This window comes from Centroberyx affinis, unplaced genomic scaffold (genome assembly GCF_046629955.1).
Source record: "Centroberyx affinis isolate AG114_WGS23_722 - 3 ecotype Tasmania unplaced genomic scaffold, CSIRO-AGI_Caff_v1 ptg000195l_1, whole genome shotgun sequence".
Taxonomy (NCBI): Eukaryota; Metazoa; Chordata; class Actinopteri; order Beryciformes; family Berycidae; genus Centroberyx; species Centroberyx affinis.
In genome coordinates, this window is record NW_027278888.1 from 94,635 (window position 1) to 111,659 (window position 17,025).

Below are 17,025 nucleotides of genomic sequence, written 5' to 3' on the forward strand. Positions count from 1 at the left end.
TTTCTTCTACTTCTTCTGTACTACTTCTGTTTTTTTCATTGTATTTTATCGTTTTTTTAATCACCTTGCTTCTATGTTTTAGCCCTATGCTGACAGACTGAACTCACTCCTCCTCATGGTCCAGCAGACGCAGCCTCTGTCTCCACCTCTTCTGCCAGAAAGCGACTGTTCGCCTCTCCAGGTAAGGAAAATTTGGCAGGAGACAAAACGCTGCCTGAGCATTTTCTCGGTTATGTGCACTTAGGTAAGAAGCAGCTGAACCTCATGCATAATACAGTCACATCATCATTTATTTTGGCATTTGGGCACATGTGCATATACTCAAACTATCACAGTGAGTTCAATAAGATCAATGTATTGACAGAATGCAAAAGTATGATGGAGTTTGCAGCGGTAAGAGCTTCAACTTCAAACAAGTTCGATTTTTATCTTTATTTCTGACTCAGGATGGAAAAATAGACCCATTGTGGAAGATTTTTTACTTTTCAAAATTATTTTTCCCATCATCAACAGGCATTTGAACTGGTGAACCTTCTCTAATCTTTACTGTAGTTTACAGCCATCACTAAATTTAACACCAAATTACTTTTCAAATATCCACTGGTGTTCCATTAATATAAATACAATAATTAAAGTTTCATATTAGTAATTCTGCTTGAAATCTAAGTAGATATAACTTCATGCTGTGGGGAGTTACACCTTCCACAAACTGACATGGTGGTGAACAGTGCATCTTATTTGCTGTTTGAGCGCCATCTGCTGGTGAGAAACTGTACAGATACATCCAGGAAAAGCACAAGAAAAACCACACAGATCACCTTACAGGTCCGTTCTTATTTATTTGGGTCAAAGAGAGGAGTGTTAGCACTGTTAATGCTTCTTAACAAATAGTGTAAATACATCAGAGACACTTGCATGACTTTTACATTTACATTATTGTATAAAGCAAAAGAACAGAATACAAAGGTGAGAGAGGGATGGTGGGGATTATGAGACTCATGAGACTGTTTTTTTCTTAAATCATTTCAGTTAACCTCCTCCTGTCATATGAATCTAAGGCCAGTTGGATTAAGCATTAAGGGAACAAACTACTGGATCTGTTCCAATCAATCCCACGCAAAATTATCGAAAGACATGATGCAAACAAACAGATTAAACTGTGCCAAGGTCTACATTTCCACCTTCACTTCCCTCTGCTCACAATGGAGCTTCTCTGAATGAATAAACAGATTAAAAACATAACTGAACCAAACACACCTTCACTCAACTCTCTAAGACATGGACCCAACTTCTGGAAGAAGTCAAAAAAAAAATGAAATCTCTAAAAACAACCACATACAGACTAGGAGACTCAGTATAACAGACAGAAGACAAACTGACAGTGTGATGAGCGTACAGGACGCATCAACAGGATGCCAGACTTTAACAGACAAATAGAGATTAATAGACAAATAGAACTACAATATTGAGTTCAGACTGTCCAGACAAAGCGTACACTACACATAGACACACACACACACACATATATAGGGAATGAGATTTTGAAGGTAATGAGTGATGAAAAAAGTGCAAAAGTGACGTTTAAGTCCTTCAACCCAAGCATTTAGTGCAATTAAATCCAATTCAAACCAAACAGTGTGTACATAATATTCACCACTCATCCTGACCAGCACCGCCTGCTGCACAGTTCTTAGATTAAAACATGGAAAAGACAGATGTCATTTCATTTCAAATGAAATACATACAACATAAGAGCTTAGTAAAAACAATTAAAACGACTATCATCCACACGCAGGAGAGAGGAATGCCTGCAGCTGCTTCTAAAGAATTTCCAACAGTGTAAAGGCTTCTTTAAAAAAAAATAATATGCAAAGGACAATGAAAAATAAAGAAATGTTTTCATCCAAAGCACAGAAAACACATGTGAAGCCAGGCAAGAAGTCAGGAAATTAACAAAGTGCAAAAGATTCTCCAACCAAGGGAGCTAAGGTGACTAGAGGCAGGAAAAGAAAGGCTTGAAGTCACAAAGAAACAGCATTTCGAAAAAAAAAAAAAAAAAGTAAACATTTTGTTGGCAGTTATTAAGTAGATAGACGATATAATATGGAAAACTAGCTAACGAGGTGAAAAGGTTATATTTCATTTCATTGTGACTTTAATCATAATGTGAATCACTGCAAATAAATATGTTTTTGTACAAGCTAAAACCAGCAGAGACGCAGTGGGAGCCTCACCGACCAGTGGATCAGTGAATGGGAAACCCTCATTGTGGCTCGGACTTATTTGTTCCTCAGGTTGTAGGCCAGAGGTGAAAGGTCACGGCCCGGGTTCAACCTGGATTTCATGGCAGTAATCCTCTCCACTTCGTGTCAGTTATGAATGAAGTCGTTTTTTTTTTACAGTCCAAAGCCTCTGGTCGTCTTCTCAGAGAGCAGGTCGTCATGGAAGAGTTAGCTGGGTCCGCCGGGCTCAGATCAGATCGGATCGCCTCAGTCAGCGTTAGTGAGGCTGTTAAAGGTTTAGCTGAGGACTCCACTCATCACCCAGAGGACTCTACTTTGAATGTTTCAGGGCCAGCTGCATGGGAAACAGGGACAAGATCACACTGGAAAAACTCAGCTCTCAAAAACAAGAAAAAAAAAAGCAATAAAATGGGGGAAATATTACTTAAAATAAGCTAAATTATCTGCCAACAAAACAGGAAAATTTCCCTTGCCAAGATTTTTTAAAACAAGTAAAAATATCTAGTCTCAAAGAACCCACAGATATCTTAAAACTAGTGCGGCCAGACTAAAAACAAGTACATTTGTCTAGATACAAAGAAAGGATTTAAGATTTTTTTTTTCAATATGTAGGAACATGTGCTTAAATTTAGCAAATGCTAGTGCTATTGTCTTGAAATAAAGCTATATGTTTCGGAAATATATCTTAAAGCCAGTACAGCTACACTAAAAACAAGTACATTCATCTAGATACAAAGAAAAGATTTAAGAATTTTTTTCTCAATATGTAGGAAAATGTGCTTAAATTTTGCGTCCAGTGCATCTACATCCTCATCACAATACAAACCCAGACAGATTCAAAACTAAATCTGAGTCCTACTATTACAGTAGCTTCATCAATAACACTTCTCATGAACAGCTACAAAATGACAAAAGTAAGTAAAACATAACAGGAAAAATATCATAAATAAATAATAAATAAGAATAAAATGCAAAGCAAATAGGAGAAAAGGAGCAGCAAGCTAATTAGCAATTCATATAATGCTGTTGTCATGTAAAAACTTCATAATTTCAATTTTAGTGAGTCACTTTAATTGAAGGTTTACATGTTCCTCTAATTCTCCAACCTGTTGGTCTTATGAAAGCCGCTCAAAACGCATTAGATAATGTCAAAAAATGCATCATCAAGCTAAAAACAAGGCTGTTTTTCTTATAGTTCCTGAAAAATTGACATTTTGGAGATACAAGGTTTTTACTCGACAGCGATGATAAACCTCCTGTCTATTTACTTATAGACAGGAGGTTTATCATCACTGGTTTGACTGGTTTTAAAAGTGTTTAAGGGTTTGATATTCAAAGAGTCTCCATGTAATCCAATCAGGTTAATCCTCACAATCAAATTACTCTCATTTTATCACCATAGATGGCAGTTTTATGGCATGGGGTTGTGCCCCCATTAAAATGGAAATATAAGGACTGACTAATTGTTTTTTCTTGAGGACTGACATTAATAAAAAACAAGCTCATAATAAGAATGAGCTCATTCTCTATTTGTGCTTTTCAAGGTGACAGACAGGGGCGCACAGTGCAAACCCGACCAATGTCTTCTGTAAAACACTTATTCAACATCTCCCTTATATTTACATTAAATATATTATAAAGACAAATGGGCGATTCTATAATTACGGTTGCATTTCATGTCCATGGGTTGTAAAAACAATTTCATACAATCAACACTTGAAACAATCACCAAGATTTATTGGTGTATACTGTCTTGATTTCTTTTAACATAAAAAGTCAACCAGCACCACCATTTATCTTTTAGAAATGTATCTGGAATCTCAGAATTTGCTCTTTCTGTGCTGTTCAATTTGTCCACAACACAGTTGACAAATTGATCAATTGAATGCTTTAGAGCTTAAGCTTGGCAATTAGTGAATTCTACTCATTAAAGGGGTAAATTACAGGGACAACTATTTGATATCATGAGACAGACTTATTGGTTGATGTGAAATGTACCTGTGATTGTAGAATGATTCAAACAGTTATAGGACACTACTAAAAATGTATCGGCCTTATAATATAAGCAATAAAATAACAGATATTTGGAACTGCAACCAGGTGTGAAAATTGAATGCTACAGAAAAAAAATACTTGGGGGAGTAAAGGTTTGGCTTTTTTTTCAGCTGGTAACTAGTCGGTTGTGAGAGTTGTGTGTTAGAAAATACTAATTTGTTCTGCTCTACAACTTTCAAGAAAGCTTTTCTTTTTTTAACCAGGCAAGTCAGTTAAGAAGAAACTCTAATTCACAGTAACAGCCTAACAATGCAGAAGGCATGTGGATCAAAATAAAACAAACTGCTGTATTACAGGGAGCCAGGTCACCTTGTGAGCGGTGTCTGCAAACTGCTGGGCTTTGTGCATCAGCTCCACAGTCTTGTCCTCGGCGCGGGTCAGTCTGTCCCCACGCTCCCCCAGAGCCACGTTGACCCTGTGGACTACATTACCCATAGCGCTCCCTGGGGGGCGCTGCCCAGGCTGACCTGTCCACAGACACAGAGAGGGAGAGACGATGTAAAAAGTAGTTCATTAGGCCGAGCAGTCGATCCTGCAAAGGCGCCTCTAATGTATTTCCTAAGTATCTGAGGTTTTCTACAGGCAGAGCCATAAGCAATCATACTCCCACCAGCAGGGAGGAATAGGTGGTGGAAAGAGAACTAGAATGTCCTACTCAAGTAGAAGTACTGTTGCTTTGCTATTTTACTTAAGTAGAAGTAACAGTACTGGTGTAAAAACTCAAGTAAAAGTAAAAAGTAGCTTAAAATGAACTCACAGTAAAAGTTACTGAGTTAGAAAAGAGAACGTTGTTAGCTGTGATCTTTCCCGTGCGATTCTAAATGGACGAGTACAATCGAGTTCAAACCTGATTATTTTAATTTAAAAAAAATTGTGCTACTTTTACTACTATTACTACTGTGAATGGCTCCACAATTTGTAAATTTACATCTGTCCAGTTTCTTGACGTTACTTATGGAGAGCCACAAAATCTGTCCTCTGTAATGGATGTGGTTTAAAATATATAAATACTTCTGCAAAAACATACTTAAGTAAAAGTAAATTGACTATATAAAATACTCAAAAGTACAAGTACACAAAAAAGTTACTCAATGACAGTAACGTACTTATTGTTTACCTTTTGCATTTGGTTCCTTGTGGATTTTATGTATGTAAATTATAATATCATTACATTTGTTATAAATTGATTTATTTTATTCTAATTATTTATTATTTTTCAAGTATGTGCCTCTGTTGTTGTTGTTAAAACTCAAACAAGTCATGCTTTTGGTTGTAAATTCTGTGTTTTCATTCCAATAAACATTTGGTTGCAAAAAAAAAAATGACAGTAACGTGAGCAAATGTAATTAGTTACTTCCAGCCTTGGGCATAGGGGGCCGTTCACACAGAGAAGGCTCACTAAGGAGAAACACTTTAAACTCCATGCATTTCAATGGAAGGACACACCTGCTCACGCTTGGCGGCATGGCAGAGTGCTGCGATATGGTTGGCTTTTTTTATTTTTTTATTTAGTCAGAGTGCAGGGTGGAAAAATTTGAAAATAGCTTTTGAGGCACCGCAGCACAGATCACCTGTAAAACTGCAACGGGTGACCAATGAATGACTGAAGGGGGAGCAGTTGTTTATTTTGGTCGCCCAGGAGCCCAAAGCCGCCCGTGCACCTTCCAATATTTTTGTCACGACTCATCTCTCCCCCTCTCAGTCACGCAGTTAGGTGTCTTCTGTGTGCCTGGCGTTTTTTCTGTGTGAACAGAGACACGGTGAGAAGGGAAACCATCCTTCCAACTGGAAAACCGCCCATTCAAGCCCCCGTTGTCAGCAAGCATCCGACCTGCTGAAGTGTCTTTGAGCAAGACGCTGACCCAATCCCAGTGTCCCCCCTACAGACTGGGCCCTGAGCCCTCACAGACTTAATTGACAACACCTGTGTGCGCAGCTGTAGTGCCTGAGTGCAAGAAGTCATGAGGCTCGAAATGGTACAGGAGGAATGGGGCAGCACTTTGTGGCATCACGTGTTGCCTTGACGACGATTCATCTCCCATCAATTAATCAATTTGTAATTTACTCTTTGTTTGCGCTTTTGTCTAAACAGCATTATTAAGCTAAAATGAAAAAAATATTAATGAATAATGTTAAATAGGCCTACGTATGTTTTGCAACATTGCACAGTTTATACTGTGCTAATGGATATAGAAAATACACAAGGCAAAAGGCTACATTAGCAGCATCTAACATCCTTCTTAAACGTTTAGGAAAACTTTTTTTTTTTTTTCTGAAATTAAATGTTTGTTCTGTTTTAATGTTGCAATGTTTTCTCTTTTAACTGTATCTTGCATGTAGTTTCACCCTTTCATTCCCGTTTCTCTCTAAGTGCTTGTTTTTTTGTGGTTATTTTTCCTTAATTATGTTTTTTTTTTTTTTTTTGTATCGGGTGTATTTGGCTGATATTTTCCACATACATGAATATTAACGTCACAGACGCTATGAACTGTGGGTAATTCCCTCAAGCGAAGTCTACAGAAATGCGGACTTGCTGAAAGTCTGCATAAAGGGCTCAAAGTGCCGGGAACGCGCGTCAAAGTCCGTGAGTCTGTGAGTGCGGACATTGGGATTAGGCCGCTGAATCCCTACCAGCTCCAGGTAACTGACCTCTGACCTCCCTGTGGAGGGCGGGGCAAGAGAAAAGCGAATTTCCCTACTTGGATCAATAAAGTCTCACACTGTTATTATTATTATTAACAGCAAGTCCCTCAGGTCGCCTGAGGCAGAGAGCCGCTGTTGATTTGTGGCTCGGTGTCCGGCTGCAGCCTGGCACCTCTCCCACCCATTACACTCCCCCCTGTCAGCGGGTTCAATGGTGCGCCGCGCTCCTCCTCAGCCCCCGTGCCCCGGGCCTCCTAAAGGCCGGCTATTGTATCGATAAAACACAAAGTCTCCTCTCATCTGGCGGCCGGCATCATAGAGGAGCCATTCTCCGCCGCAGCAGAAGAGGTGAAGCGCGGCGGAGGACAATAGACAAAAACACACAGCGGCCGAGAGCTGGGGAAGTGAAAATGAGCGAGAGAGAGAGAGAGAGAGAGAGAAGCCCAGGATAATATGACTTGAGGAGTCATGCCATTACAACAGCAGTAGAGGGAGGGAGGGAGGAGGGGGGGGGACTCGTGACCGGAAAGTCGTTGTTTCGAATCCATTAAGTCACAGAGAAAATCTGGGCAGGGAAAGTGAATGAGTTCTCTTTTAAAATCGTTAAAAAAGGCTTTATTTTTCATTGGTTACCTTACATTTACCTTATGTTATCTTATGTTTTAGTGTAGCTGCCTTCATCAGGGGGAACATGTAGGGTTGCTACAGAAACATAAAGGCTTTTAAGGCTTTTTTTTTTTTTACTTTTGCTAACAAAGGAAGAGTGCCTTGGCTTCCTTTTGTTAAGTATTCTTTTACCATTGACTCCAATGGGCAATGCATCGTTTCTTGCAAACAAACTGTTTGGAGAAGCATAAAGCCTCCTGCTATATATCAATTTTGGAAGAGATTCCTGACCTAAAGCTTATCGTTTACCTTTACCTTTACCCCTAGCCTGTGAACGCCCTTGGTTTGCAACCATCATGTTCTTCATACGGTTGAAGAAGGCTTTGCAGCGGTAGATGACCAGATTCATGGTGCAGGCCTCTGGTAGCAGGAGAAGAGGGAGACAAAGTAATAACAAGGCTTATCAGGTATGAACTACATGAATTACAGAGTATCAGAAACCCCAAACATCGTGCTGCAGTACCTCCTGTGAGTTTGGACTGACAGTTGATGAACTCGGTCTGTCTGGGCGGGGCGTAGCTCTTCCTTCTGGCCTGCAGGCTTCTGGACCGGGGAGCCTGTGCGTCGCTGGGGCCGGCCTGCCCCTCGCGGGCGTCCAGGCTCAGTCTCCTCTGCCTGCCCGCCTTGCCCAGCTTCCCGGCCTTGCCCAGGCTGCCGGCCTTCCCCTCCCAGTAGGTCTGGCAGGCGTGGTACAGGATCTGGACAAAGATGCACTTCTCTGCTGAGGAGCTGGCCACCCACTGGTCCAACGCATTGTCAAAGACCAGGTCGAACTCTGGGGAATCCTGGAAGAAGAGCACAGAGGAGACAGAGGAGGTTCAACAACATGGTGGAGGAGCTGATAGTAGGGCAGTAGCAAATAGGATATACTGTAGGATGATATAGAATAATTAAAAAAACAGACAATTTCAGCCAACTACTAGCAGACTATAAAGTGCTAATCAATGTGGCTAAACTTAAACCTAACCTTAACACTAATCCTAACACATTTATTTTGTGTCTAAACTTAACCTTAACCGAAGTTGTTGTCAGTCTACCAACAGTCGATTGATAGTAATTTGAGCAGGCGTACTTAAAAATCAACTTATAGTTAGTTGACAGAGCTGTGACCAAGTCAACTTTGCTCGAGTCCCAAGTCAGTCTCAAGTCTAAATGTAGAACAGTAAGTCAAGTCAGAACAAATCAAGAGTCCAGTATCAATTTAATATCTTAAAGAAAACTAAATATCTAGGACTTTTCAATGCAATATGGTTTTAATAGGATAAAAAAACATGGTAAGAGCATCATGAGTTTGATTTCTATAATCAGTTTCAACTTCAATAAATTCAATCATTCCATACAAATTCAGAAAACAGAATTTAAATTCAGTCGTCTGCTGGAACAAATCTCATCACTTTCAATCCAAGTCATTTACACAAACACAAGATCTCAAGTCAAGACTTTAGAAACCTTTTCAAGTCATCAAAGTACAAGTCAGAGTCAAGTCCCAAGTCACCAGAACCCAAGTCAAGTCCAGTCTCAAGCAATTCAAATTGTGACTGAAAATACCTGGCTGATAGCCTGTTGAAACAATTCTTGTAGACAGTAGATATTCAACAGTGTATCAGCTGACTGATACTTTGCTGAGTGTCAAAATAAAGTGATATAATTTTTTTCCTCTGGAGTGCTGCTGACCTTGTTGGGGTTGATGCCGTTGACCTGTCGAAGCTGCTCCACCGTCCACTGGGACCGCCGGGTGAAGGAGGTGGAGCCGCCAAACTGCTTCACCTTCGTAATGAGGAGCTGATGAGGCCTCTTATTGGTCACTGGGGAAAGGAAGAGACACAAGATAAGATGCACAAGATCAGGCTTCCCCAACCTTGGGTTTGGGACCTCTGGTAGGTGTCTTGATATTACCATGGGGTTGCTTAAAAAAACAAAACAAAAAACTCTATCAAAAGCCTTCAATATCTTATTTAAAAATAAATAAATAAATAGTGTAGCTGGATTTCTGTTACCTTGATTAATGAAACATGTATCATTTAAAAATACAATTTTCATGCATCTTATTGATTTTGATTATCCAGGGAAGATCATTTATGATGAAGGCAAAATGATTTATATCTGAAAAGATTTATTCTACTATCCAAATCATCTTGTTGTAGTCTTTGTGATAAATGCTTTTTCTTGTAAAATAATGAATGTTTTGCTGTCTCTGGGTTTCTTAATAATCTGCAACTTTGATCTGTTTTTTTGCTACTCTCTATCATTCATGTGTCACATTCAAAAATCTCAGACACCATTGATCTGATTTTGACAAAACTTGGGGAAGTGATGCATCTCACTGCTGCACTCCAGCATTCAACATTACATCGACTGTCCCAAAAGGAAACCACAATTACAGCTCAAAACAAGGTGACATATTTGTTACTGATTGGCCCAAACAGGGACTTCATCATTTGTGGGGGACGACATGTTTACTGCTGCCTTGTTGTTTTTACTGTGGTTGTGTTGTTTATTATGTGTTTTTATTAAACCTGTCAGCAATCTGAATTCCCCTTACAGGACAGTTTTGAATTGAAAAGACACTTCAACAGGACACAGGGCTGCTGCTGGGATCAAACCTGTCACCTTTCTGTTAAGAGACTTCCTCTCTACCCAGCCACCCTAACCAAAGCATGTGGCTGACACTACACAGCTTATAGGATCCATGTCCAGTTGCCCAGTTGTTCAGTTTCTATATCCTCTGACCGTGTTGGGTCCAGCTCCCTCCTCAGATTTACAGCCCTGTATTCTCCCAAACAAACGGCTCCTGTGATGAAACACTCAACAATGCTTCTGTTCAGGACAGTAACTGGGTTAAGCCTCCAGAAAGAAACCAGGCTGAATTCCTAAAATTGATGAATGGTGGAAAAAGGCTAAAAAAGGTTAGAGAATGGGTTTGTGACTGAGAGGTTGTGAGTTTGAATCCCCAGACTGGAGCATCATCATCATCCTTCCCTTCAACTACCGCCATCAAATCTGTGAGCAAAGCATTTAAAAGGGCAAATCAACTCTAAATCACATGAGGCAGAAACATGTTGTTGCACCGCTCTCTATGGGTTGAAACTTTTAATCATGTTGCACTTCTGGCCACGCCCCATCAGTGATGTCACAGCAGCTGTTTGGCATCAACTGTCAAAAGGCAAAAATACCTGCTTTGACATCACTGATTGAGGTGCAACATGCCTGAAAGTTTCAACCCACAGAGAGCAGTGCAACAACACTTTCTGCTTTGATTTGATTCTGATTTGATTTACTCTTTAAAAAGGGCCATTTAGTTATTTATGACTTCTGCCTCTATTGACCAAGGAACTGCAACATCAAAGTCACATTTTCAAATCTCATTTTTAAAAAGTTAGCTAGCTAATTAGAGCAACGATCCAACGCAAACATCTGAAGAGGTAAAGTATTACCACACTGAAAATAATACAGCTTTGTCAATAGCTTTTTTTTTTTTTTTGCTTAAGAGCGAGGCTTTTTTAGCCTTTGTGGCTGAGATGTTTTCATCCAATATTGAACAGTTGAATATGTGAGTAGGTGGAGATTGGAAGTGTCTTGAAACTCTTGAAACTGAGTTTTTGCTCCAAAACAGAACATGAGCTGGAAAATGAGTTTCAAAAGCCACAAATCTCAGCACCTTGCCAAGTAATCCTTCAGTCACTGGTATTAATCAACAGCCCTATCAACCCCCCATATATGTTATGGTAATTTTGTGCTATAGGGCAGTAAAAAAACCCAAATGGCTCCAGTGAAGATGCTCAGTAGCAGAGAGCAGAAGACTGTGGTTGAACTGGGCAGCTCCTACTGTATATTTGTATCTGTATGTGAGTGTAGTAGCATGTATAAACAGCATGCATGGTCATCAAGTCGTCTGCACATAAACAAAAGGTTGGAAAGTCTATTTTACCTGAAATACATATGAAAGTTGCGTAGTCCCCTTTGCCTCCTTGCAGGAAGGACAGCCTCTTCCTCTTCCTCCTCCGCACCTCCACTGCCACCAGCATCCGCTCGTCACGAGGGATGAAGACCTCTTTGTTGATGGCAGACTGAATGTTCATTGTAGTCCTGAGACCTAGACAGGTGATGGATGAGGAGGATTTGTGCCCGTTATTCACCGGTGATTCACTGGACAAATGTTTAGGCAGCGGAGATGGGCAGCGCTCCCAGCAAAAGACAAAGTCAGGCACAGGGTAAAATAATCAATTCAATTGTTTTCTGCCAACAAAAACTTTTGTGATTAAAACAATTGATCACAGAGGAACAAACAGAGCTGCCCAGAAAGTTGCCCTGTGTGTCACTGCCTTTACAACCTTATGGCTAGTAAACCCTAAAGAACAGTAATTTAAATATTCCTATAGAGCCTTACAGTATGCCTGTAGTGCTCAATAGTGAGTTTATTTTGACTTTATCAAACTTTATGGTAGTTTTATCTCCTATGGTATCACTATAATATTCATATGGGGAATAATACTGTGTCTGTGGAGCTAAATAGTGACTTTAAAGTGACTTTATCATAGTTTATGTTTGTTTTTGTTTTTTTTTATCTCCTATGGTATCACCATAAAAATGAAATAAAGATTATAAATATAGCTATTGAATCACTGTACTATTAGGGATAGCATGCCTATGGTAGGCTGAAAAGTGAATTTAGAGTGACTTTATCCTACTTTTTATCTCCTAAGATATCACTATAATATTCCTATAGGCTCTTATACTCTATCTGTCGTACTAAATAGTGAGTTTATAGTGTCCTTATAGGATTTTGTGTCATTTTTTGACCTGTAGTATCTGCATAATCTATTTAAAAACTGTTGCTGCCATTTATAGGCCTATAGTATCTTTCTAAAATTATTACAGGATTAGGATTAGGTTTATTGTTCTAATGTAAACATAACCAGGTGAGATACCTGCAGGTAAAGGCAAACTACAGTAATAAACAAGATCTAATGATGAATAGTTTTAATCCTTCCATATCCTATATTCATACTTGAAGTCCATCGTCTTATCATACTGTAATTCTCGCTAATTGAGTAACAGCTCCGTAATGATTTGACCTCACCTGTTCTGCTTCTCTGCTCCGCCAGAAAAAGGAAACAGACGCCGGGGTTTCTTAGCTCTAGTACAGCAGGCGCGACAGTAGTCTTGTTAGTTAAAGCGTTAAATTAACTTAAAAGCAAATAAAAAAATCCACGAGTTCCGTCATGAATTTATATCCCAGCACACCAAAAGGCGTGCCTTGCTGTGAAGGCGCAGACAAACCACAGTCCATCCTATTTCAACAAGTTGAAAACCACGTGGGTGGAGACTCTGCTGGTGCTGGACAGGAGCTCACTCAGATGGCAGGCAAATAAGCATCATGACGTCAGTCTCATTGACAAGGGCTGCTAATTAATTAAAAAGAATAAAGTAGGCTATCATGCAAATAAGCATCATGACGTCAGTCTCATTGACAAGGGCTGCTAATTAAATTAAAAAGAATAAAGTAGGCTATCATGCAAATAAATTAGTCTGATAATGAAATGTATGCCTGTATTTTATGTTTGCATGTGTGTCTTAAATGTTTGTATGTATGTAAGCCTTCTTGTATGTATTTTGAAAAGATAAGTCTGGATTGGAAGTTCACCTGGAACAGTAAGTGCGTTTTAAAAATGGTTAGCCTATATTACATTGTAGGTAATTAAAGGGTCAATTTGCAGCATTTTTATAAACAAATGAGACCCTGGTTCAGATGGTTGGTATCTTCTATCTCAGTGGTTCTCAACGTGGGGTCCGGGGACCACCAGTGTTCCTTGAGGGGGTTCCAGGGGGTCCCCAGCAAACTGATGAATTGTTAAACTTAAGCATTATTTCATTTACAAGAAGGTAACACACTTAGAGAATGTAGAAGAATGACTGTTTTGATCATAGTTTCACTGTTATCTCTCTACCTAACAATAAAAAAATTCTCAGATTTGGGTCTGAGAGACAAAATCTCATCAAATGGGGGTCCGTGGCCCTAATGTTGACTAAATTAGGGTCCTTGATATGAAAAAGGTTGAGAATCACTGTTCTATCTCACACCAATGGAATTAGCTAGTATTTCTCAAAATTAAGACCACATTTCCCATAAACCCTGTTACTTCCTGTCTTAAAGAGGATGTTTCTACTTGAGGATAAAACATGTTGGAAGTGCTTTTTCCATTGGTTTTTCACATCTTCCACCATCTGCTGCCAGAAACTCTGAAAGCTTTAGCTCCGTTTGCTCTGGAAGAACAGTCAGAACCTCTTCCTGTTTTGTGCCGTAAAGCGATCCAGCAGATTTCCCTCCAAATCCGACCCGGAAAATTCAGAGGCCGCTGGAGGCTGACAGTCTTGTCTGTGATAGTCTCGTTTGTTTACGGTAATTATATGAGTCGTGATTCAATCTATATCCAGTTCATGAAAGCTTTTACATTTACTGTTCTTAGCTCTTTCCTAGGAAAAAATCCTCTGTCACACAGGAAGTGATGCGTTGTACATTTCCTGTTTTTTTTTTTTTTTAATAAATAGAAGAACTAGGTAGTTAGCATGAGCAGTGATAGCCACCATGGCTGAACAGACGAAGAAAAGAGAAACTCAAACTGCATCAACAGAAAACGCTCCGCCCACACTGTTTGATTGACAGGTGATCTCTGGGAAGTGCAGTGCAGAAACACCACAGCAATGAGCGCTGAGCAACAAAGATGGAGACAAAATTAAAAACAAAAAAAGAGAATAGCATGGATTACCACTTTTCTGAGAGCTAACATGCAACATCTCTGCAATGTACAGGACATGCAACAGCAGCAGTGCAAACTTCTGTGAAAATAAAGAAAAAAAAAACGAAGCCACCACTGTAAGGAGAGATTCCTAGTGGACACACAGACTTAGGTATCTTTGAATTAATCAATGGAGACCATGAGAAGGGAGGTGCAGAGATATATTTTAATGAAAAACCAAAGATTTACCAAGGTAAAGCACCACATCATCCAAGAGGGAACAGTACACCAAGGGTAGAAAGGGTGAGCATGACAGCAAAAAAAGTGTCCTCTTGTGCAAGGCAGGATGAATTCACTTTCATTTCAGTCAATTAAGGAAATCAATTTTCCTCAGAAGAACTTTTTGAGAATAAAGGCTTGATCATAATTATGTAATTAGTTTCTTTGCAAAATGTGTTAGGATATCCATCGTTTGAAAAAAACTGGCACTTACTTTTACAAAATCATTGATAACACAAAATGAAAGCATAGTATAATCTCCAATCACAGTAGGTAAATTAATTGATTGAATTAACTTGGTTGACAAAAAGCTAACACTTTTACAGTCTGGATCCACTACATTTTAAAGACGCTGGACGATAGACTTCAGGTAATGACAACAACCTTGATTTTTTTCCGAAATGGATATCAATTTGCAATAGACCTCTTCATTTAGAGCTGAGTGAAGTGAAAGGGAATTGACCCCAGCCAGGGTCCAAGGCAACCAGGGGGATATAGCAGGGTGGAGCACCCACACATCACAACACCACTTTGTTTTCCTCGGGGCACGGTACTCTTACTTCCCCTTCCAGAGGATCTCTATGGAAAATTATTAAGAGCACACATCTATGTTGCTTAGATATGGCACATGAAAGTCCTAAGCTGTTCCACAGGAAGGAGGTATCACTTTATTTCTATGTTGTGTAACAGTAAGACATGTAAACAGGGACGGGCGCAACTAAGAACATAAGCAGTGGTAAGTTGTCTGGCCCCAGGAGGCCTAAAGGCATTAGGATGACACACGAGCAGGATGGGAATTATCACCAGCCACCAACCAGGTACCAGCAGTCTGCTGTAACAGTCAGTTTGTCAGGTAACCAACCATCGTCTCGAGGTCCGCTTCTATTCTTATCATCTAGTTGGATAAATAGTGAAAGCAGCTGGTGAATTCTGGGATGAACCAACCACTGTGGCCACTGGACAAAAACATAGATTACAGATTGGAGTTTTAGTTAGGATACAAACATTTCTCTGGAGGCAGAAATAATCTCAAAGGTTGAGTTAATTCTCAATGAAGCCAAAGAACCACAATTCTCACAAAATAACTGAATCTGAAAAATGCTAAATAAAAAATGCAGTCTAGCCCTACTGTTATCTAGGTTCAAACCAGCCATACTAGCCTATAGCTATCTAGGTAAGCTAGCTAGTTAGCCTGCTGAACATCCAAGATCATGAATGAATGAAAAAAGTTATTGCCATTCATATTTTTTATTTATTATTATTATTTGTTTTATTATTATTTATTTATTCATATTATTTTTTTGACCAAATTTATTACTTTGCAATTGAAGTTTGCCAGTAAGCTAACTTGCTAACTAGCACTGAAAAACTGTTGTTCCTTGGCTCCGCCCACTGAGGTTAAACTCCAACCAATGAGATTTCTTCTGCCTCCAGAGCAGCTCTGCCTCTGAGAAATGTCTGTAGAGCTAAAACTGAAGTCTACAGAAAAGTGAGTTTCCTGCCCTGCATGTTAGTCTCCTAAATATAATGACGGTCAGACTTAGGGAGATACACAAACACAGAACATGAGAAAATCTAACAGCAAAGCAGTACAGTAAAATATATCACAACAAAATGATGTAAAAATAAAAATTGCAAACATAATTCATGGCAATTTTGAATGTTTCTTGGCCTTAGGTGTAACTTGATGTAAAGGTTCAGTCTGTCATTTAATTAAAACTTATATCCTGTAGTGGGCTTAAAATGTCAGTCTGCATGCTGCTATCTCCTCATCTCAGTTAAATCATAGCAAAGCTCAAATCTATGTACATGGCGCATATCCATATCATGCTTAATTTGAACCAAAATCATAAGTGGTTTGACTTTCATTTCTCAAAGAAAATGATCATTTTCAAATGCTTAAAGATAGATAAATAAATTTGACAAAGTATATAAAATATTCTCAGATGTAACTCTTGAGTTGTCAGAAATAAAGCATGGGTCCTTCATGCTTCATGGATCTCAAACCTGGGTCAAACAGTATTAGCAAATACTTCTCAGCGTTTGCTTTATACCACAGGAAGGACCAGACGGGTGGGGTTAGCTGCATTAGCACAATTCAGACAGTATCAGGTAAGTAATTAATTTCACTTCTGAATACTTGCGATTGTTTAAACTTTCTCGCACTCATTGTTTCGTCCCATGTGGCAAACCCCACCCATCTGGCACTCAAAGTAAATAAAAAACAAACACTGAAAATTACTTACAAACTATTTGATGATTTAAGTGTTTTATTTAGACTTTTTGACCCTGGTCGGATAGATATGTGGTAATTTGGCGAGCTGCCTCAATACAAAGTGCAGGAAAATATCAAATGATGTGCGACATGTCAGTGTTCGTACAAATATCTGTGCCTTCACTTG

General features: G+C 39.3%; 1 protein-coding gene across 1 annotated transcript; it reads right to left on the reverse strand.

Annotated features, from left to right (window-relative positions):
* Window positions 1-2,553: 2,553 nt before the first annotated feature.
* On the reverse strand, window positions 2,554-11,686 carry stxbp6l (syntaxin binding protein 6 (amisyn), like). Its single transcript, XM_071538318.1, has 6 exons — window positions 11,536-11,686; window positions 9,282-9,412; window positions 8,071-8,392; window positions 7,863-7,967; window positions 4,608-4,765; window positions 2,554-2,577 (listed from the first exon to the last, which is right to left on the reverse strand). The coding sequence occupies exons 1-6, from the start codon at window positions 11,684-11,686 to the stop codon at window positions 2,554-2,556; spliced, it is 891 nt and encodes a 296-aa protein (XP_071394419.1).
* Window positions 11,687-17,025: the final 5,339 nt, after the last annotated feature.